Below are 23,183 nucleotides of genomic sequence, written 5' to 3' on the forward strand. Positions count from 1 at the left end.
CCACAGTTTAGTTTAAATTATTGTATTGTCTCTCTCTCTCTCTAGACCCACAGTTTCTCAGCCTTGATGCTAATGACGTTTGGGCCAGATAATTCTTTGCTGTGGGGGCTGTCCTGTGCATGAGCAGCATCCCTGACTCTGCCCATTAGATGCCAGTGGTTCCTCCCCTCCCATTTGTCTCTGGACATTGTCAAATGTCCCCTGGGGGGGGTGGCAAAATCATCCCCTGTGGAAAACCACTGTTCTGGACTGTAAGAGGGCAGGAATGGAATACGTGCCCTGAATGCTCCTGGGGATGACCTAAAAGGGCTTCACGTCTTCATCTCTGATGGCAATGAGCATCAGCTTGTGGGGTCAGAGAGCAGGGTGGAACAAACAGGTCCTGAACTTTGGGTCCTTGGGTGTCAGACAAAGTGACTGACTTGGGGACCTTGGCTGATTATCTTTCAAAGCCTCAATTTCCTTACCTGTTAAATGAAGATAAGATTTTTCGCCAAAACACTGGGGGTAGGGGCTGATAAAATATAAGGGGGGATGAAAAAATATTGGCTTGGAAAACATATCACTCAGTGACTTAGATGTGACAAAAGAACTATTTCATTAATCTAACATTATTTTTATTTCATAAATACTCTTTCTATAATCTTACAAAGAGTTTATCTGCATCCTGTGCAAAGAACAAGTTGGGGTCTGGCTGGGGTCTGACCCTTTGTGTTGCCTCATCTTCGGTGGATGGGATGGCCACCCAAGATTTATCTACCTAAGAGTCATCCTTCCAGAGAATGCAAATAATTTAATATTTATATAAAATTAGGTAGCCATTAAAAAGTGCTTGGCTTGTGATAGACTCCAAGCTGTATTAACTCCTACCTAGAATATGAGAGAGAAGAAATACTTAAGACAGTCGATATAAAATTTTGTGTAATGCTTTGCAGTTTACAAAGTGCCTTTCTTCCAATTCCCATCTGAGTCTCAGAGTTGCCGCAAAAGGCAGGCAAGACCATCATTATTTCTCTATTGCCGAGGAGCTAATGGAGATCCCAGCAGGGTGGAGTGCTTCACGGGGTCACGCAGCTAAAGGGCCGCAAAGCTGGGATCATAAGGTGGTGTCCCTGCCAATGCCAGGGGCTCCCCTTTGTACCCCACTGCCTCCCTGCATTTCTCACATCTGAGAATCTCAGACAAACCGGTGTCAGACCAGAGAGTGTCAGAATCTTCACACATTTCCCCACGACTATATCAACATGCATGTTAGCTTGGGTTCTCCAGAGACGAGGATTCCAATGCAAATGGTTTATTTGGGGGAGGCAGGGTATGCAGAGAACATGGGAGGGGGGAGGGGGGAGTGAAATGAGGGTGGGAATTTGGCAAATAAAAGGTACAATTAAGCTTTGGGCTCCTCAGTGTAGTCCTGCAGGGATAGTCGGGAAGCAGTCTAGAGCACTCTCCCCAGAATGATCCCACAGGTTGGGTGTTGAGAGGGGGTGGATGGTAATTCCCTGGCATTTCCAACCTGCTGGGCATGCACAGAGATGTCTCTGAGGCTCGAAAGAAAGTTGCCCAAGGCTGGGTCAGTCAGACCCCAGGATGTGGACTTCTCGCCTGGCATTGTCTATTACAACCTGACTTTTCCTCCTCTACCACCTTTGGCTCCCAACCCAGGTGAGCTTTCTTATAAATGCCCATCACTCACCACAAGAGGGACTAGACAGTAGAGGACAGGTAGCTCCAGGTAAAACCATTCCCCACTTATAGACAAGCCAGCAGTTAAATACCACCTTTATATTTCTCATGGATCAATTAGGTAGATCTCGAGGTGTACAACCTGAGGGTCCTGGAATTTTTCTCTGTAAGCAAGATTCTTGCAAATCCAATACTTTCCCCACAGGTTTTTTAAAGGTTTCCCTTGTGACAACTTTTTTTGTCTTTAATTTTATTTTATTATGTTATGTTAGTCACCATACATGACATCATTAGTTTTTGTAGTGTTCCATGATTCATTGTTTGTGTATAACACTCAATGCTCCATTCAATATGTGCCCTCCTTAATACCCATCCCTGGGCTAACCCATCCCCCCACGCCCCTCTTCTCTAAAACTCTCAGTTTGTTTCTCAGAGTCCATAGTCTCTCATAGTTCATCTCCCCCTCCGATTCCCCCCCTTCATTTTTCCCTTCCTACTATCTTCTCTTCTTCTTCTCTTTTTTTAAACATATAATGTATTATTCGTTTCAGAGGTACAGGTTTGTGATTCAACAGTCTTACACAATTCACAGTGCTCACCATAGCACATACCCTCCCCAATGTCTATCAGCCAGCCACCCCATCCCTCCCACCCCCCACCACTCCAGCAACCCTCAGTTTGTTTCCTGAGATTAAGAATTCCTCATATCAGTGAGATCATATGATACTTGTCTTTCTCTGATTGACTTATTTCGCTCAGCATAATATCCTCTAGTTTCATCCACATTTTTGCAAATGGCAAGGTTCCGTTTTTTTTTTTTTTTTGATGGCTGCATAATCTTCCATTGTATATATATATACTCCCTTGTGACAATTTTTGAAAAGCTATGGCCCCTGCCAATTGTTCTGGGGGCATTGGGATCTTTCACAGAGACACGGATATGCCCATTAAGTAAAAGTCCATTAATTTCAAAGAATGATGGGTACAAAACAGAACATGGGTTCTCAGAGGTTCGGTGGATCAGGCCCTGGAGAAAAGGGAGCCAGCGTGTAATGTGCAAGTGTGTAGAAGGGACACCTAATCTGGAACCTGCATCCCCGCCTGGGCCAAACACCATCACAGGCTCCAGGCAGAGCTGCAACTCAGCAGTTCACTTTCAGGGTCCTCTGACTTCATTTTTCATACCCTCCCACCTCTCAGTCACCATACATTGGTCGAATGCCCATATATAGGGCATTTTCTGGGGCTCCCTCCACTCCCTTCCACTGAACTACAGCTCTCCAGTGAACCTCTTGGTTTCAGGTTCTCCTCTGCAGAGCCCCACCTACCCTAGAGCTGTCTTACCTAACAACAGGAGTCAATATCTGTTCCTAATGAGAGAATGCATAAAATGCTTTAACTAGTGGAGCCTCAGCCTCAGTAAACACCTTGTGAATAGGACCATGCTCTATTTTCCATCCCCCTTCCCTCTGACCCCTATCACATTCCCATGTCTTAATAAATCTCAGTGTTAGTGGGAAAGCAATTCTGGTAACTAAGGAAGAAGAGGCAGGAGGCAGGGATGGGAAAAAAGAAAAGAGAAAGACAAGTATTCAGAATCGTCTGTGTGCCAAGAATGTCACATTATCTTGTTTCTCTCCCCAAGCCTGAGTGGAGGTGTTACAGATGAAGAAAGAGCGGCTCAGAGAGGTTCCAAGACTTGCCCAATGTCCCACAGCCAGGAAGTGGGGTTGAGTCAACACTGGTCTTTGCAAAGTGTAAGTAAACAATTAAAGGGCTTAACTCTTCCAAGGAGTATTTGCATCTTAAAAACAGAACTTGTGGTCAGTATTTCAGATAATAAAAAGAATTTTATTTGGCTCAATTAGTTCAAGGTGACAGACAGTCATAGTAGATAGCATATGTTTATCCTCCAAAAAACTCAGGGAGAAAGGCAATTGGCATTTGAATTTTGCTTTTGAAATTATACATATAGTATTTTTTTATTATTATGTTATGTTAATCACCATACATTACATCATTAGTTTTTGATGTAGTGTTCCATGATTCATTGTTTGTGTATAACACCCAGTGCTCCACGCAGAACGTGCCCTCTTTAATACCCATCACCAAGCCAAACCATCCTCCCACTCCCTCCCCTCTAGAACCCTCAGTTTGTTTTTAGAATCCATCATCTCTCATGGTTCGTCTCCCCCTCCGATTTCCGAACCCTCAGTTTGTTTTTAGAATCCATCATCTCTCATGGTTCATCTCCCCCTCCGATTTCCCCACCTTCATTCTTTCCCTTCTGTACTTTTGTTATTAATTGGCTTATATAAGTGGCTGCTCTCATGTTAGGGGCATAAATATTTACAATTGTTAGATCTTCTTGTTGAATAGACCCTTTAAGTAGGATATAGTGTCCTTCCTTATCTCTTATTACAGTCTTTGGTTTAAAATCTAATTTGTCTGATATAGGATTGCCACCCCAGCTTTCTTTTGGTGTCCATTAGCATGCTAAATCGTTTTCTACCCCCTCACTTTCAATCTGGGGGTGTCTTTGGGTCTAAAATGAGTCTCTTGCAGACAGCATATCGATGGGTCTTGTTTTTTTATCCAATCTGATAGCCTATGTCTTTTGATTGGGGCATTTAGCCCATTTACATTCAGGGTAACTATTGAAAGATAGGAATTTAGTGCCATTGTATTGTCCATAAGGTGACTGTTACTGTATATTGTCTGTGTTCCTTTCTGGTCTATGTTGCTTTTAGGCTTAGAGGACCCCTTTCAATATTTCTTGTAGGGCTGGTTTTGTGTTTGCAAATTCCTTTAGTTTTTGTTTGTCCTGGAAGCTTTTTATTTCTCCTTCTATTTTCAATGACAGCCTAGCTGGATATAGTATTCTTGGCTGCATATTTTTCTCGTTTAGTGCTCTGAATATATCATGCCAGTCCTTTCTGGCCTGCCAGGTCTCTGTGGCTGTTGCCAATCTAAGGTTTCTACCATTGTAGGTTACATATCTCTTCTCCCGAGCTGCTTTCAGGATTTTCTCTTTGTCTCTGAGGCTTGTAAGTTTTACTATTAGGTGTCGGGATGTTGACCTATTTTTATTGATTTTGAGAGGGGTTTTCTGTGCCTCCTGGATTTTGATGCCTGTTTCTTTCCCCAAATTAGGGAAGTTCTCTGCTATAATTTGTTCCAATGTACCTTCTGCCCTTCTCTCTTTTTCTTTTTCTTCTGGGATCCCAATTATTCTAATGTTGTTTTGTCTTATGTTATCACTTATCTCTCAAATTCTGCCCTCATGATCCTGTAGTTGTTTATCTCTCTTTTTCTCAGCTTCTTTATTGTCCATCATTTGGTCTTCTATATCACTGATTCTCTCTTCTGCCTCATTTATCCTAGCAGTTAGAGCCTCCATTTTTGATTGCACCTCATTAATAGCCTTTTTGATTTTGACTTGGTTAGATTTTAGTTCTTTTATTTCTCCAGAAAGGGTTTCTCTAATAACTTCCATGTTTTTTTCAAGCCTAGCTAGTATCTTTATAATCATCATTCTGAACTCTAGTTCCAACATCTTACTAATGTGCATATTGATTAGATCCCTGGCAGTCGATACTGCCTCTTGTTTTTTTTGTTGAGGTGACTCTTTCAGTCTTGTCAATATGTCCAGAGGAGAATAGATGAATAAGAGAACAAAATGCTAACAGGGTAACAACGTCCCCAGAAAATATCCACTAAACAAATCAGAAAAGTCCTGAAACTGGGGGAAAAGAAAGGGAAAGAAAGAGAAAAGAAAAAGATAAAAACAAACAAACAAAAAGAAAAGAAAACAAATAGATCAAATATGATCAGGCTGGTGCATAGATCAGTGCCACACACTAGATTTTGGCCATATTTTGGTCTGTTAGAAGAAAGTGCCTCCCAAAATTTTAAAGAAAGAAAAACTTATATATGTACAAAAATAAGGGTTGATTTGATGAAGGGATGGAATATGACTGTAAAGATGAAAATTATAAAATATTTTATAAAAGGAATTGATAAGAATTTGGTTGAAAAAAGAAAGAAGAGGATTTTAAAAAAGAAAGAAAAAAGAAGGGAGAGAATGTGATCAGGCAGGAGACTAGAACAAAGCCATACACTAGAGATTTAGAGTATATTTTGATCTGTTAAAAGAAACTGTATCCCAAAATTTTAAAGAGAGAACAACTTATAGATAGATGATAGATAGATAGATAGATAGATACCAAAAATAAGGGTAACTACTATGAAGGGATAGAATATGACTCTAAAAATGAAAAATAAAAGAGATTTTTTTTTTTAAAAAGGGATTGATAAGATGTTGGTTGAAAAAGGGAAAAAGAAAAATTCAAAAAAAAAAAGACAGTTAAAAAAAATTAACTTTGAAAGACTAAAGAATCATGGGAAAAAAGCCATGAATTCTACGTGCAGTATTCCCCTAGCGCTGGAGTTCTGCCATTCTCATTGATCGGTAAACTTGGTCTTGGCTGGCTGTTCTTGCTGATCTTCTGGGGGAGGGGCCTGTTGCCGTGGTTCCCAAATGTCTTTGCCGGAGGCAGAATTGCCCTGCCCTTGCCTGTCTGGGCTAAGTAATCTTCTTGGGTTTGCTCTCAGGAGCTCTTGTTCCCTGCAAGCTTTCCGTTCTGCTTTGGAGGACGGGAGTGAAAATGGCGACCTCCCAATCTCTGCCCCAAAGGAGCTGAGAACTTGGGGCCCCACTCCTCAGTGCACCCCCAGAGAAAAGCTGTCAATCACTCCCATCTCCCCAGTCTCCAGCCACACTCAGTGCTCACCCGGCCTGTGACCTAGCGTTTCTATATCTGGCACCTGACTCCATGTGGAGTCTCCAAACCCAGCAGATTCCTGCTGTGCGCTCCCATGCCGCTCCTCCCGGGGAGGGCAGGGGAGTATCCCTGGATCTGCCACTTGTTGGGTCCCTGCTGGAAGAGCAATGGCCCGACTGTGCTGTGGATCATGGTTTATGGCAACCCCGAGCTGAGAGCCCACTCCTTGGCTCCGTCTCTGCAGCCAGCTTCCCTGTTCCAATACCTGGGAGCTCTGCTGCACTCAGGCACCCCCAGTCTTCCTGTGACCCCGCGGGTCCTCAGACCACACTCTCCCAGCGAGGGTTCCAGCCCCTGCTTAGCCACTGGAGTGACATCCCTCAGGGGAGCAGACTTCTAAAAGTTCCGATTTTGTGCTCTGCTGCTCTATCACTTGCCAGAAACGGCTGATGGAGGGCCCTCTCCCCTGCCGTCTATCCTCCCGAATATCGCCTCGGATTCACTTCTCTGCACGCCCTACCTTCCAGAAAGTGGTCGCTTTTCTGTTCAGAGAGTTGTTGCTATTCTTTTCTTCCATCTCCTGTTGAGTTCTTAGGTGTTCAGAATGGTTTGATCCCTATCCAGCTGAATTCCAGGGACCAGACAAAATCCAGGTTTCCCACTCCTCTGCCATCTTGCTCCTCTACCCCGAGGATCTATAGTCTCTTAAACTCAGGTCATAGTAAACTGGAGAAAAGGGAATACCCAAGCTTTTCAAGGACTGTTAAACACAGCAACTGAATTGGCAATGATACCTGAGAACCCAAAATATCCTCATGGAGCCTTGTTAGAGAGGGTGCACATAGGGGCCTGGCAACATATGGAGGATCAGATCCAGCTCACAATGGGTCCAGAGGGCCCAGTGACTCCCATGGTGGTCATGTTCAAGTCCTTGAAAATATCATCGGTGAGTACATACTTGATAGCTGGCAGAATTCTCACATTCCATCCTTTAAACGTGGGGTAGGGGCTATGATGTAGAGATGGCCAAGGGAAAGACCTGGAAACTGCCTCCTCTCAGGCTAGTAAAATAAAATTTTAAGATGTTTTCCAAGGGCTGGAAGGAGGAGGTAATGGGAAGTTCTGATTAATGGTACAGAGTTTTAGTTTATAAGATGCAATGAGATGTGAAGATGGGTTGAGGGATGTTGTACAAAGATATTAATGATTTAATAAAATTAGAATGTACTCCAGGAATTTTAATGTCCTTCATGACATTAAAATAAATTGTATTTAAAAACTGCAAATATGGAGAAATGAACACAGGACAATTTCGTCTTGCCATTTATACTCTTCCATTTAGGTCCAATCTCAGTCATCTTATTTCAGCCATTTTCCTTGAGACAATTTTGATCAAACAACATGTTCTCATTCTGTGCCCACATCAAAGCTTAAAATCCGAATTCTGAAAAACAGGAAAAGTTTCTTGAAAAGGTAATTTTCAGAGTTAATCTATTAAGACATTTTATTCCTTGATCAATTTTTTAAATATAACACAAATTTAAAATTCTATTTCATCCACTTTAATTTGAATTCACTGATTTTTAAACTCAGAATCCACTTTTTAGGCAAATGGCTTGGATCTTTTTTATCCATATCATAATCTACTGACTTTAGCTTCTGTTGTTTTCATGTTTGTTTACCTGTCATTCTTTTTACCACGTCAACTTTTCTGATGCTCATTTTGAATATGAAAATATTTGTCGCCCCAGTTTTATTGATATAATTGACATAGAGCGCACTGTGTATGTTTAAGGAACAGGGCATAATGATGTTAGTTTCATATATCTTGAACCGATTACCAGAGTAAGTTTAGTTCACCACCATCATCTCTTAAAGATACAAAAATAGAGTAAATCAAAAGGAAAGAAAAGGCTTTTCTTTGTTATGAGAACCCTCAGATTGGCTCTCTGAACAGCTCTCAAATACGCCATAGAGCAGTCGTAACTGTAGTCATCTGGTTGTACTGTAAATCCCTATGACTTATTTATCTTAAACCCGGAAGTTTGTAACTTTTCACCATTCACTCAATCCCGACCCCACCCTCTGCCCTCTGTTTCTTCTCCTTACTTCAGTCCGATCTCTTTTTCTGAGTTAATTTTTTCCTTTTCTTTTTTTTGTATTCGATTCCAATGGGAAAAGAAAAATTTATCTATATCTATTTATGTATATATATCTATCTATATATGTAGTATCTATCACCTATCTATCTCTCTATTTACATCTTACCTACATATATATAGTATTAGCCTTTGTCTGTTTCACTTACTTCACGTGGCATAATGCTTTAAAAGTCCAGGACTGTGATCCCATTTAGTAGGATTTCCTTTCCTTACGGCTGATTAATATGCCATTATATGCAAAACACTTCTTTATCCATTCACCACTAATGGGCACTGATGTTTTCTGTGTCTTGACTATTGAAAATAAGGCTTCTTGACATGGAGGTGGATGCAGGGATTTCTTGGACATATTCCTTTGTTTTGTATGAGTATGTCTCCAGAAGTGGAACTGCTGGATCCTATGGTAGTTCTATTTTTCCTTTTTTGAGGAACATCCATCCTGTTTTGCCTAGTGCCAGTCCCAATGTGCATCCCCGCCAATGGTGCCCAAGGGGTCCCTTTTCTGCATATCCTCACCAGCATTTGTTATCGCTTGCCTTTTTTTGGATAGCTATTGCAATTGATGTGATGTGATATCTCATTATGCACTTGGTTGTATTTTTCTGTGGCTTAGTCATGTTGAGAACCTTGTTTTCTATGGTTTCTCATCTATTTATGTTCTCTGGGAAAATGCCAGAGAACTAGACACTGTGTCTGGGGTCCAGGAGCAAGACTCCATTAGATCTTTAGAGTCCTCATTTGCACATACGGGAATGGAAGCAGAACCACTCTGTTGGCTGATGTGAGGGGGCTGGAATAAGAAAGAGGACACTGCGGGAGTGGACAGAAAAGGAAGAAAGGGAGGGATCTGAAGTCCTTTACTCTGCCATGGAGACTGGAGAGCCTGCTCCTTTGCCCCCGTGATGCTAGAAAGCCAGTGCCTTGAGGACCCCCGAGAAAAGGCATCCCTTTCTTTGTTGGTGTGCCTGCCCGGGGCTGTCCCATGAGATCTGGAGAACACAATACAAGGCGCCTCCTTGTCCATGGTACCTAGTGAGTTCTGCCAGAGGAACTGGAGCAGGGAGAGTCAGGCACAGGCCATTGTGGTTGTCCCCCTACCCAGAAATAGCTTGAAACTTTTAGTAGCATTCTCCCTGCAGTCTAGGTGGTTAAAGGGGTAGGTGGGCTCCTAGAGCTTCTCAAATAATCACTTAGTAACTAGACACTAAGCATTCCCCCATGCCAGGTACCTTGGTGGGCCCATGCGTGGAGGTGAAAATTCCTAGGGCTCCTCTCTGCCTCTAGGAGCTCAGAGACTAGAGATGGACCGAAGCACAAAAGCAAAGACATGTGAAAGAAAAGATCAAGTACACTATACTACAAACGAAGTGTGCTATGAACGAAGGCTGGAAAGTCATTGGATAGGAAGGCATGAAAGGCCTCACGGAGAGGTACTTGCTGAGAACAGAATGATAAGAGGGAGCGAGATGTGCACAAGTCAGGGTGCAGTGTGTCAGGAAGAAGGTACCACTGCTGCAGACACTCAGTAACTGAAGCTGCTTTGGCCAGAGGAGGTGAAAAAGGCAGGCAGTGTGGCTGGAGGGAAACTAGGAGGAGAACAGAAGGGAGGGCGGGAGGGAGGAGGGCAGGGAGAGATGCTGAAGCCAGGGAGACTGTTAGTTAGCAGTTGTTCCTCTGTGATGGCATTGCCCCAATACCTGCATCTTACAGTGCATATACTTAATTTCTCTCCAATTTGTGGATGAGGTATCCAGGCACAAATTCGCTTGGTTCCCCAGGCTCAAGGTGTGTCAGAGCATGTGGCTGTGACTGAGGCTAGACTGGCAGAGGATTTTCTCCCATGTCAGCTCCCATGATTCTGGAGGCCATTTGGACTCAGAATCTGAGTTCCTGTGCCTCTTTCGGCCTTGGCACTGCCTCAGTTCTCTGCCCTGTGAGCCTCTATAGATGGCAGCTCAAAACATCTGTGCTTGCTTTTTGGTTCAGAGACAGAGAAGCGAAAGGGAAAGGGAAAGAGTGAGAAGTGCACCAGGAGAAAAGTAACTAGGAAGGGAGAAATTCTCTGCATGACATCTAGAGAAACTCTAGACATGATATTTCATTACGTTGACTGTATGCTATGGGTCAGAAGCCAGTCCCTAACCACCTAGAGGTTACAGAGCGATGCCTAGAACAGAGATCAGCATCCCTGGGAACCCTGGTGAAGGCTGTTCCCCTCATAGACCAAAATGAGGCAACGGGGTCTCATTTTTAATGTAACAGGAAACAATTAAATGGCTTTACTACAGAGGATGACAAGGTCTACATCTTCGAGGATTTCCACCCCATCATGGTGTCACATGAAAATGAGGACAAGGGACACGTGACTGTTCCAATTTTACATGGCTGGGACCCCGGCCTCCTTGGAGCGGTCCTCCATGCCAAGTCCCACCCTTTCTTATAATCTTCCATCCTCAATTTTGTGCCTCAGATACACAGGATACCATGCCACACATGGAATCAATATTATCCACATACACCTGATGATGTCCCATGGAAGTCAATTCTAGCCTGATCCCTACTCTGCAGGTTGGCAAAGTAGGGAATCCGTGAGAGACACAATGACTGAGGACACAGTACTGGGAAAAGAATCAGAGAAAAAAAGGTCTGACGTCAGCTCTGTCTCCAGAAAGTTAGGGCCCTAGTTACATTTCCAGAGATTTGTGGCCATGGCATTTTTGGCACTTTGTGTACAGTTAAGGAGAGGACATGGGAGAGAAAGGTAAACAGTCAAGTGCCCAGAAGGAGCTCTGGTGAGTCCTGCCTGAACGAAGTGGCCCAGGGAGTAGAATCTTGACAGAGTCACCTCGCTTCCTTTGTGATGGGGCCCAGCTGAACTTAGAACTCTGGGAACATTCAAAAGACAACCTACTCTCCAGCTCACTTGAGAGGAGACGTTCAAGAGAACAAGATGTTCTGTTGTTGTGTTCCCACTTTCAGGAGCTCTGGGCCCAAGACAGCCCAGCGTGAGAGACTTTTATGTAATTGTAGACGTTGGCTCAGCCCTCTTTCCCGAATCTTCTGGTCATGTGGCAGGAGACACCAACAGGTAACACAAGGCAGCTCAGGGCAGCCCCCTGGAGAGCAGACAACAACTGTAATCCCATCTCAGCAGGCCCACACCTCTTGCCCCTCATTGTGTTTGTGTGTGTGTGTGTGTGTGTGTGTGTGTGTGTGTGTGTGTGTGTGTAGAAGATGGGACAGCGGCTGAAGGATATGCCCTTCCCTGGCAGAAGCAATCTGCCAGGGGTTGGAAGCCTGGCATATCTTTCATGTTCATACCGCAGATCATAGCGGGCAGGATGAGAAGGTGAGTGCTGAGAACCAAGCTCACCTACCTGTATGTTAATCAGGAGCCTTAGAGTGTCATCTGGCTACTTCCTTGCTCAAGGTCTTTTCACCTGCCCCACTTAGCCTGAACTGGAGTGCACGATTTCTTTCTTTCTTTCTTTTCTTTTTTTTGAAGTTTTAATTATTTATTTATTTTTAAAATTTTATTATGTTATGTTAATCACCATACATTACAGCATTAATTTGTGATGTAGTGTTCCATGATTTCTAATGAGGGTGTCCCCTTTTGGCAATGTCCCAGGAAGACACTAATGTCTCTTGCCCTGTATATATGGGGCACTGCCCTTTCAGAGCTGCACCCAGGAGATCTTGGATGAGCTGGTCTGGGACTTCAACTACTCCAACTCCCTAGACATGTGTCAGGTGCGCCAGGCCACCCAGGATCAGTGCTGCTGTGAGGTGAGAACGGGAAGAGGGTTGTCCACACTCAGGGCCCCCACACAAATATGGGGACAAACCTGGAGCCCTCCCATAGTGTTTCCACATGAGTGTCCCACAGACCCAACCCCAGAGTAACCCGAACAGCCACACCTCCACCACCATTTATGGGAGAAGGGAGAAAGACACTCTTCTCAGATGTGGGAATGGTACTGGATATAGTTAAAGACTTTTGTGGTTTGGAGGGCCGTTATTTGGTTTCCTTTGCACGAAGCCATGAGGATCTTTGCATTTTACTACTGTTTTGATTACTTTCCCTACTCACCCCAGCTACCCTGTGTAGAATCTAAAGCCCCTGTTCTTGAAGAACTTGTCCGAGGCCTTCTAAATCCTCACACTTAATAGGATGATTGAACATAATAGGGACGGTGGAATGAAGCCATTCTGTATCTTTCTCTGTAACTTATCATCTCTCAGAACAAACACATCACATCATTGTAGGTCCACCAGGTCACACACTGTGTCCTTCTATGTCTCCATAGTCCTCCGTAAAGGAGGCCATCTACCACAGTGATTCAGCCTTTCAAGGCTGGTGGAACGTGACATTCAATTCTGTTGTCATTTCAGCAGTGCTGCAAGGAACACCTTAAGTGTCCTAAAAGACTGTTTTAGTGGCTATATCTGCCAGAACATAGAACCACACAGAGGTTGGGGAAAGGCCTCTGATGCCTCCTGGCCCAGGTAACTGGCTCTGCCTTTGCAGAGTTCCACCCGGGACCTCTTGGATGAGCTGCTCTACACGTTCAGCTACTCCCTGTCCCTTGACAAGCAGCAGGTGTATCAGGCCACCAACAACATCCAGGGCTGGTCTGGCCTGAGAAAAGGTCCCGATTCATGTTCAATCTCAGGACTCAGGGCAAGGCCGGAACACAGACTAGAGATCATGGGCTCCCCTGGGGCCTGCCGAGGAAGGTGGTTTTCCCCTGAACCTTTCTCCCCATGTCAGGAACAGACCAAGCCTCATCAGCATAGGGGAAATGCCAGACAGCTCATGCTTTGGACAGTCCTCAGGCCCAACATATATGATCCTGAGCAGCGTTTGAGATTCTCCCCCTCTGGTTTCTCCTTCTGCAGTAGGGATGTTTATGGATGACTCAAAGGCCTACAAGTCTTAATAAAGGCTATTAGGAGAGAGAAATGCTATTGTGGCTCAGCTAACAGAACATGTTGAAGTGACCAATGGTTTATCATTTCACCCCTAAATCCAATTGTACTTTTAAGCCTAGAACCTTTCTCTGGGTGGACACTCAAGGCCCTTCTCTTGCACAAATTCACAAAGGGATGGGAGTCTGTGGTCTGAGTGCCAGACCCTGATCATCCTGTGGATTGGTTCATGGTGTTGAAACTGACTACATTGCCCCCCATCCCTTGTCTACCTCGTGGGAAAAGGAATCAACCCTGTCCCTGGATGAGGCTTGCACGATGCTGATGCTCAAAGAAGGCACAGTGGAGAAATTCCTACACTCCCGGGTACCATCCTTCCCGGATAGAAGCATTTCAAATATCACCACCAATTTCTGCATCGATCAGGTGTTCATCTCAGCCCAATGGGTCCTGGGCCAGCAGTTCAATAGGTTAGTGCCCATGCCATGCTCAGCACAGGGGTGAGCCTCCCATCTACTAGCTGTATGTCTAGGGAATGTCACAGCACCTCTCTGATCTTCCCTTTCCTCTTCAGAAAAGTGGGGTGGTAAGAGGGTGAACCTCATAGGGTCACTGTAGGAAATCATGGGAGGAAACATGGCCTGGATTTATCTGGTTCCTGGCTCCGTGGAAAGACCTGCTGGACATGCTGGGCATCTTCATGGTTCATAGTTCTCTCTCTCTCTCCAGGGAAGAAGCTCTCAAGCTCAACCCTCACAGGCCTGTGGCCTGTGGGTTTACAAAAGGCAATGGAAAGTAGGCAGTTTTCCTATTTGCAAAGGACCTCAAGATTCCATCTAGCTGGTCCTGGTACTTGTCCTTTATGTGACCAGATTAGGGGGAGAACAGCCCAAGGGCCGCTCAGTATTTGGAAAGTCCTGGTGGGGATTTATTCATTCGATAATGGATATTAAGCAGCTAGGAATGCAGGCACGTTCTAGTCACTAAGATAATGGAAGGGATAAAGGAGATTCAATGTCTGGATCTCCAGTCTAGTCAGAGGGTCAGATCGTCACTCTACACATCATAAGCATGCATGTCCAGAGTTGGTTAGATGGGACATCTTTATGGCCTACTCTAGGTATGAATGGATCTACTTATATTTGGAGGAGGATGACAGACTATTTGCTCAAGGAAAAACATGATAGGTCTTTGAATCCAGAAGGAAGTCATGCTGCCTCGACAGAGCAGGGTGGGAGACTACAGGGGTTGTGGCTGGGGAGGGACTTTTAGAACCTCAGATCTCATAGATCTCTTGAATACCATGGGAGGGCTGAATTTGGGGGGCTTCCTGGGAAGAAGCAAATGAGTCAAAGAGGGCTGTGGATGGGGTCCCAAGCCCTGTGGGAGGCAGAGCACAGTGTGGGCTGATTTGGTGCCCAAAACACCATCCCTTCCATGATCCCATCTTGCTCTGCCTGTTCCTCTCTGCTGACCACCACAACTGGGGTCAAGAACAGAAGGTGTGGTGAGCAGACCACTCCCACATCTGCCTCAAACCTGAGCCCTGATACTGGCCTCCATGCAGCATAGAGTAGACGAGGCCCATGGCCATGAAGAGGAGAGGATAAGTGGACAAACCAGACTCATTCAGGTTTTCAGGACGACCAGGCCTTCTACTGTAAGGACAGCTCCAGAGGGATTGGAAGTGGGCTGGGGCCCTCCTCTGGGACCCAGGCAGTGAGAATGGTGCTGTGGGAGTAGCAGCTGGAATGTAAGGCCAGGCCTCTGACTCTGCTCCACATATGACTCTCCCCAGCACCCTGTCTCCCATCTTGGGTACCTGGCCTGACCAGAAATTGCAGGATATCTGGCAGTCCCTGCACTGTGCCTGTTTGGAGGTCAAGAGGACCTATGAGCATCTGAAGTGGCCTGCCTGGGACCTGAAGAACTGTGCCCCCCTTCTCCTGCTGCATCGGGAGCTTCTGGGGCCCACTGAGGCAGAGGCGGAGGGTAAGGGGGATTGCAAGCTGGGAACGCTATCTGGGCTGGGTTTCTTGGGCTGGATATTCCTTGAAAGGCCATGGATCTGTCCTGTTTTTGTTTTTGGAAAGGCACATGGAAAGTCAGGGATGTGGAGGAACCTTTCTCTTTCTCCTGCCCCAGGGCCAGCTCCAGGGCTCCTTCCAGCTGCAGAGCCAGAAAAAGGGCTTCCTGTGGAGCGAGAGGCAACCCCGGCTCTGTTTCAACCATCACCTCAAGGGGCAGAGTCAGCCTCACCTCCATCAGCCGTTCCAGAACTGGAACAAGTGCTCGCAGCTTCCATATGTGTTCTGGACCCTGAGCCACAGTCAGCTGGACCATCAACTTTTCTGGGAGTTTTCACTCCAGCTGACAAAACAGAAAGTGAGCCCACTCAGGTCCCAGAGGCTTCCTGCCACCAATATGTCACCCCAAAGAACCAGCTGAATGAAGAGAAGGCCGACATCCTGGACTTCCCTCCCAAGCTGGTGGCAGAGCAACTGACATACATGGATGCGGTGAGAAGCTGGGCTCTAAGGGCCGGGCAGGGGCAGGCTTTTCTTCTGCTCTCAGCCGCCCCACACCTGCCTTTCCCTGTTGGGGCTCCTATGGTCTGGGACCCAATCTTAGCTCCACCACTTCCCAACCCTGTCAACCCATCAAGGTCCTCAACCCAAGCTTTCCCTGCCTAGCCGCGGACTGTAGAGTTAGACACTGAGAAGAATGGGGGCAGAGTTACTATGCAGATGAAATGAGCCAGAACAGATAGACAAATGGGCAGGCCCTGGTCCCTTGGCTGGAGGAGGGCAGCTCCTTGTGTACAGCCAAGGCCATGGGTTGCCCACCCGTCTGCCTTGGAGGCTGAGCACCCTCAGCATTAATTAGGCATCTGATGTGTACTTAAGGACAGGGCAGACCAACAAACCTGTGGTTGCAGCTATCATGGCAGAATGTGCATCTGAAAGAGGAGAAGGACCCGAGGGATGAATAGTTGGAAGGGTAGATGCCCCCTTCGGAGGAGCCACTTTGAACTACAACCTGGAGCTGGGAGTTCCTGAGGAAGGTCCGGGTGCAAATGCCCTCCTTTCTTCCCTTGCCACTATTTGCTTCTGGGTCATCCTGTACTGGTTTCCCTCAGTGAAAAAGAATGGAATGAAATCCAGGGTCTCCCACAAGGCTCAGGCCATGTTCTCAGCTTCCTGAACTCCAGCTCTGATCTGTGGCCCCTATCAAGGACATGAGTCTTGCACGAGAAATGGCTGGGTGAGCCAACGTCCCCCTGTTCTCTAGGAGCTGTTCAAGAAGGTGTGTGTCCAACACTGCCTGGGCTCTGTCTGGACCAAGCGGAATAAGCCTGGCAATGAGCACCTGGCACCCACAGTCCGGGCCACCATCGCCCAGTTCAACAGTGTGGCCAACTGTGTCATCACCACCTGCCTTGGCAACCCAAGCATGACAGCCCGGGACAGGGCCATGGTGGTGGAGCACTGGATCAAGGTGGCCAAGGTATGCTATGGGAGGCCTGGCTGAGTTGCTCTCCTGAGCCTCGGGAACTGCTCTTCCCTTTAGCACTTCTCAGGGTGGAAGTTCCTGGTCTTAGCCTTAGGGCCTGTGCAGTGCCTAGGCTCTTCCTTCCAGGCGCCTGCTGACTTTGACTTGCACGACCCATTGGTGGGATGCTCAGTTCCTCCCTGGCTCCGTCCTTGGGGTGAGGTCAAGTCCTCCTTCTTCCCAGCAGTCTTCCCCTCTGGGCCTTCCATGTGTCCTTCTGCATGCCCCTGGACATGTGCTTTATCCAGGAGAGGAGATGTCCACTGAGGGGGACGGAAGCTCTAGAGCATGTAGGGCTCCTACTCCCCAACTGACAGCTCCTTGTCCCTCACCAGGCCTGTCAAATCCTGCAGAACTACTCCTCCCTGCATGCCATCCTCGCGGCTCTGCAGACTGTCTCAATTCACCGCCTGAAGAAGACATGGCAGAAGGTTTCCAGGTGAGGAGGCCTCTCCCCATGGAGGGACCAGGATGGAGGAGGGATCTCCCATAGGCCTGTCCTTTTCCCCTCAGTCATCTTGGACCTCCTGGGTGGCAGCAAACCCTGGCCACAGGACCTGGACTGCTGGGCAGGTCTCTCAGCTCCCCCCTGGGAAGAGGCACCAAGCCTGCTGCTTTAGAAATCAGTTTTCCTCAATATCTCACACTGGGCTGCATTGAAGGAAATATTTTCCCAGGTTTACTTGACAGCCCCTCAACTCTCTGCCCATTGGAAACCCAAATTGACCAAAACAGAGCTGCTCCACTCATATGGGAAGGGAGACCCACGTGAGAGCTCCCTCCCATGTCCTACAAAGACCTGAGTGCCCAGAGGATCCCCGAGAAACCCCTCATCCAGGCAGTTTGACACTTGGGGTTCTCACAGAAAAGGGACTCACACTCAACCTTGCCATGGTATTCCTCCATTGATCCTGCCTCTTTTCCTCAATTCAGGAAGCGCTTTCAAAAATTTAAAAAGCTGTGTACCGAAGACAACCCCCAGGGCAGGAAACTGCTCATCAAGGTAGCATGGAAGGGGCAGGTCTGGACAGAGAGGAGGGCTGTGAGGGAACAGGGTCCTGCATGGCTGAAGCAGGGAATGGCCTGTAGCATTCCTTGGGGAGGGGTAGCCTATGGCATGAATGTGATGACAGCCTGGGGGGAAGATTCCACTGGGGCTGGGACAAGCAGGTGCTGCCCAACCAGACTCCCTAGCCTAGACCCCCTGTCTCTCTGTGTCGACACTGGCCCCGACGGGGGCCCGTACAAACCTTGAGAGCCCAGAGGACAGGCCTCTGCTCAGGGATGTGGCTGGGATGGGTTGAGGGCCAGAGCAGTGATGATAGATAGTAAGAGGACCCTGAGTCCTCAGGAGACCATGAGAGTTAGGTGGAGTTCTCACTTTTCCTGATGAGAAAACAGGCTCAGGGAGGCCAGGCTGCAAGCTCAAGGTCACACATGGATGGCGTGTTGGAGCTGAAATTGTTCTAAAAGCACTCATGGCATGCTTCAGGATAATGTAGCATCAGCTATCAGCTGAGTTAGGTCACATGTGTAGGGTCTGAAGTCCAAGATGGTGGGTCAAGTGGACTGAGGGTATTCTGGTCTCAAGGAACTTGTCCTTGGCCCTGCAGGAGCGGCCACCTAATAAATTTGCCAGCCTGCTGATGGACCTCCAGGGAGCCCGTAAGAGGGTACAGAAGAAGGTGGGTGTGCCTGAGGTACAGGGCCTCCAGTGTCAGAGGAGAGGGGCTCCTCCCTGAGAGCTGGAAGCCTCCAAATCAGGACTGGTGGGGCCATCGGACTCCAGCCCCGCCTCCTGTTGTCAAGGCTTCTCAAATTCTTCTTTCAATTGGACCAGGGGGAGGGGCTAGAAAGCTGGATACAGAATGGGCTTTGTGGGTGGGGAGGGTCCCGGGGCTATGTACCCTGTGATTTTCAAAATGCAGGACCTGGAGGTGAGTAGGAGGAGTCCGATGTTCTGGGAGCGTGAGGGGAAAGGGCATTGCGGCAGGTGGCAAAATGTCCTGGGCCGCTTCATGTGGGCACGTTGCGCGGGGCGGGCAGGAGGCTGGAGCATTTTCAGGGGAGGGTCCCTGTAGGCACCAGAGAGTAGGGACTCATCCCAACCCTACCCCTCATGACACAGGGTGTCGTCCCCTACCTTGGCACTTTCCTCACTGACCTGGTGATGCTGGATACTGCAATGGAGGACTATCTGGAGGTGGGTGAGCCTGAGGATTGTGGAGGAGGGCCCAGAATTCTGCGGTTTGGTAGCAGAAAGCCCCTGTCCTGAGCCCTGAGGTCTCAGTACTTGGCAAACCTCCCCTCATGACAGCTTCCCAGCTAACCCCGTGAGCTGGCGTCTCCTGCCCAACTTAGTGATGAGTAAGGGGAGGCTGCACTTAGGACACTGGTCCAGGTGCCCAAGACTGGTGAAGCAGCAGAGCTTCCTGAAGGCAAAGCTGCATGAGGTCTGTCTGAGTGGACCTCAGCCTCTCCCTCTGATGTTGCCTGTGGGGAGAGAGTGAAGTCAGGACCCTCCACATCAGCAAGCACTTCAGTTGCCTAGCAGCCCCTTCCTGCCTGAGGCTTTGGCCTCCCCTTCTGTCATCAGAGAGGGTTGTGTGACTGGGTCCATCCCTGTAGGTGGACCATTTGCCCCATATCCTCCTTTCTCTGGCCCTCAGAGTCTGGCCGAGAAGCCAGGCCTGTTATCCGTGTATGCACGGCCCCCTCACATGTCCTGGCAAAAGTGCAGGTTGACAAGTGGTGGGAATAAAGTGCTAGTAACAACCTGCGGGCTCTTTCTGATAGACTTTGGTTGTCTGCTTTCCAGGGGAATGAGATCAACAACGAGAAAAGGAATAAGGTGAGCACATGTGGCACTTCCTGTAGGGAAGGGTAGGGGACTGGATATCAGAGATGTCCCTGGGAAGAACATTCCTTGGCTCCATCCCCTCCATCTCACATGGACAGGGACTGGTTGATAATAGAGAGGTGGAAGACCTATCCATTTAGAAAGTGGGGACAGAAGAATGGCATCAAGGAGAACCTCCTGCAGGAGGGGCTATTTAGATTCACCTCTGAGAATAGGTTGGGACTAGATGAATTTGCAGGCAGGAGGGTGGCCACGTGTGCCAAGCCACAGGACAGGTCTCTGTCCTGCTACTCAACCCTCACCAGGCCCTGTAGCTTCCTGCTCCAGGCCCTGGAAGCAACCTGTGCTTCTCTCGGCCCAGGAATACAAAGTCCTGACGGAGATCATGCTGCTCCAGGTGGCTGCAGAGAATTACAACATAGAGCCCAAGGATTCATTTCAGGCCTGGTTCCAGTCTATGGAGCGGCTCAGCGATGATGAGAGGTGAGGCCCATGAGGCGCTGAGTGAGGGTTGGGCTGGACTCTTTCTGCTGGCTATTCCAGGGTTCCTTCATCCCTGGGCAGCCTCAGGCCTTGTTGCTGGGGTGCCAGACTCCAGCTGAGGGAAAACACTGGGAGGGACTCCTGAATGGCAGCTCCTGGTCAACTCACAGGGGTCTCTCTGTCCTTAGCTACATCCTGTCCTGCCAGCTGGAGCCCCGGTCCTAGCTGGCCAGCAGCACTCAAGAAGGAGAAGAACTGGCCACAGTCAACCTCAAGGCTGAGTGTGTGTCCAGTGGCAGTGCCAGATTCCTCAGCAGTTGGGGTACTTGTGGTGCGTGTGCCCCATCTGCTCAACACTGCATCCTCCCATCTCTTTACTTATTGGGAGATACAATATTGAATTGTTGTAAGTAGTTAAGTGATGCTGGAATATTATTCGAGTAAAGCCCTTTTGTTCCTCTAGAGCCCAGGAGTGTGGTTTGGTTCTTTAACTTCCTACAGTGATGGAAAAGATGTACAGACTCTCACAGTCATTCCTGAGCTAAGGGATCTTACAGAGTCATCAGCTCTTGTATGTGGGAGGAAGGAGAAGAGCCAGCCCTCCTCCCTAGCTACCGGAGGGAACCTGCAAAAATCGCCTTACTCAGAGGACACGTTCATTTCAGTAGAAGGAATTTGGGCAAAGAGCAGAGACAGCCCCTCTGAACTCCTGAGATTTAGAGGCTGCAGGTCCTTTCACAGGAATAGCAACAACCACTGAAATTGGGAGTCTTTCAGAGTTACACTCCCCAGAACGACTTCCTGCCCCAGAACAGGAGCTACCTTCCTTTGTGCACTCTAAAGCAAGGAAGATCATTACCTGCTTCTTCTGTTGAAGTGGTGTTTTGTTTTTGTTTTTGTTTTTGTTTTTGTTTTGTATTTGTTTTGACCCAGTATTTGGAACTTGTAGTTTCCTAGTTCAATCTCTGGAAGTGCATCAGCACTAAGTGGGGAATACATGTAAGGAGATCAAATCCTGCATCTGGATGGATCGAAGCCAGAGGAAGATAATTTGCAAATTGCCAAAGAGCAGGCAGGTGTTTCCATCCTCAGTTTTCTTCTAGGCACTCCGGGTTCACCCTTGCCAAGATTGAAATCCTCCTGGGATCCTTGTCAATTATCTCTGGATTCCTTTTCCTGCTTGTTTTGTGTGGGGGGGAAAGATGGGAAGTGTACCTTTAAGGCCATTATTGAGCCTAAAATCATTAACATGTATGCTGACCTAGGAGCTTGGATTTCCAGCATGCCTGCATTTCCTTTTGCATTTCTTTTGAATGCAATTCCCTACAGGCCCCAGCCTCTTGCTCAGATCCATGGGAGCCACTGTTCCTTTTGGGACCTGATGGATCAGGGATTGGTTCTCTCTTGCCAGGATAAAGGTCCATATCCTTGCCCAGAGAAACCCCACACTCTCCTCACTAGCCAAGGGGACTTTTTTAGGTCCCCGTTGTTCTGATATCCATGGTCTCAAACATTCACCAGTTTACACACTCAGTCTCAGTTTACACAGTTACACTGACTTGTCCAAAATTGGGAACTGGGCTTGACCCCCTCGACCTAGGGACACCTGCAGATTGAAAGTGAGCAGATAAGAAGCATCTATCATGCAAATGGATGCCAAAACAAAGCAGGGGTAGGAATACTTCTGTCAGACAAAACAGACTACAAAAAAGAGTGTAATAAGACACAAAGAAGGACGCTACATCAGAATAATGGAGACAATGCAACATGAAGATAGAACAATTCTAAATATTTAGACACCCAACATAGGAGCACCCAAATACATAAAACAGCTAATAACAACCATAAAGGGACTAACTGACAGTAATAAAATACAGTAGGGGACTCTAACACCCCACTTCTATTAATGGAGACATGATCCAAGCTGAAAATCAACAAAGAAATGATGGCTTTGAGTGAAGCACTGGTTTTAATAGATATAGAGTAGAATAGAACATTCCACCCTAAAACAGCAAAATACTCATTCCTTTCAAGTGCACATGGAACATTCTCCAGAAGAGATCACATATTAGGCCACAAAACAAGTCTCAACGAATTAAAAAAGATGGAAATCATCTTTTTTGACCATAATGCTATGGAACTAGAAATCAACCATAAGAAAAAACCTGGAAAGACCATGTATACATGGACATTAAATAACATGCTACTGAACAACGAATGGGTCAACCAAGAATTCAAAGAAGAAATCAAAAATTACATGGAAACAAATAAAAATGACACGACAAGGGTCCCAAAATTTGGGATACAGCAAAAGTGAATCTAGGAGGACAGGTTACAGCAATACAGGCTCACCTCCAAAAGCAAGAAAAATCTCCAATAACATAGCCTGATACAAAAGGATCTAGCAAAAGAACAACACAGAGCTCTAGAGCAGTCAATCATCCTTGGCGAGTCGGAGCTCTTGCTGTTGGGCCCATGCATAACTTCCATGTCTGCTCTATGTCTCAGCCTGGATGGTGTTCTTTCCTTTCTTCCAAAATAATTCCTACTGGGGCCACTGGGGAATCAACACTTTAGGGAATTCTAGAATGAGAGAAACTGCCAAAAAGGCCCGGGAAACAACCATCCCTTTCCCATTTGTTGTATCAAGGTGGCCAATTAGCTTTCTCTTTCTGGAACATACAACAGTGGTTTTTTTGAGAAGATCCTCTCAGGTTCTGATCCCCT

General features: G+C 47.0%; 1 protein-coding gene across 2 annotated transcripts; it reads left to right on the top strand.

Moving 5' to 3' along the window:
• Positions 1-11,531: 11,531 nt before the first annotated feature.
• Positions 11,532-20,905, top strand: LOC113938139 (ral guanine nucleotide dissociation stimulator-like). 2 transcript variants are annotated; one of them, XM_027623317.2, is made up of 13 exons: positions 11,532-11,717; positions 12,311-12,418; positions 13,847-14,031; positions 15,360-15,553; positions 15,707-16,080; positions 16,853-17,068; positions 17,449-17,552; positions 18,047-18,116; positions 18,727-18,798; positions 19,242-19,316; positions 19,932-19,964; positions 20,335-20,456; positions 20,645-20,905. In XM_027623317.2, exons 1-13 carry the CDS (start codon positions 11,580-11,582, stop codon positions 20,679-20,681), a joined length of 1,728 nt encoding a protein of 575 aa, XP_027479118.1. In that variant the 5' UTR covers positions 11,532-11,579; the 3' UTR covers positions 20,682-20,905. The 2 variants fall into 2 exon arrangements, with proteins under 2 accessions (XP_027479118.1, XP_027479119.1); XM_027623318.2 differs by lacking the exon at positions 18,727-18,798.
• Positions 20,906-23,183: the final 2,278 nt, after the last annotated feature.

This window comes from Zalophus californianus, chromosome 8 (genome assembly GCF_009762305.2).
Source record: "Zalophus californianus isolate mZalCal1 chromosome 8, mZalCal1.pri.v2, whole genome shotgun sequence".
NCBI classification, from domain to species: domain Eukaryota; kingdom Metazoa; phylum Chordata; class Mammalia; order Carnivora; family Otariidae; genus Zalophus; species Zalophus californianus.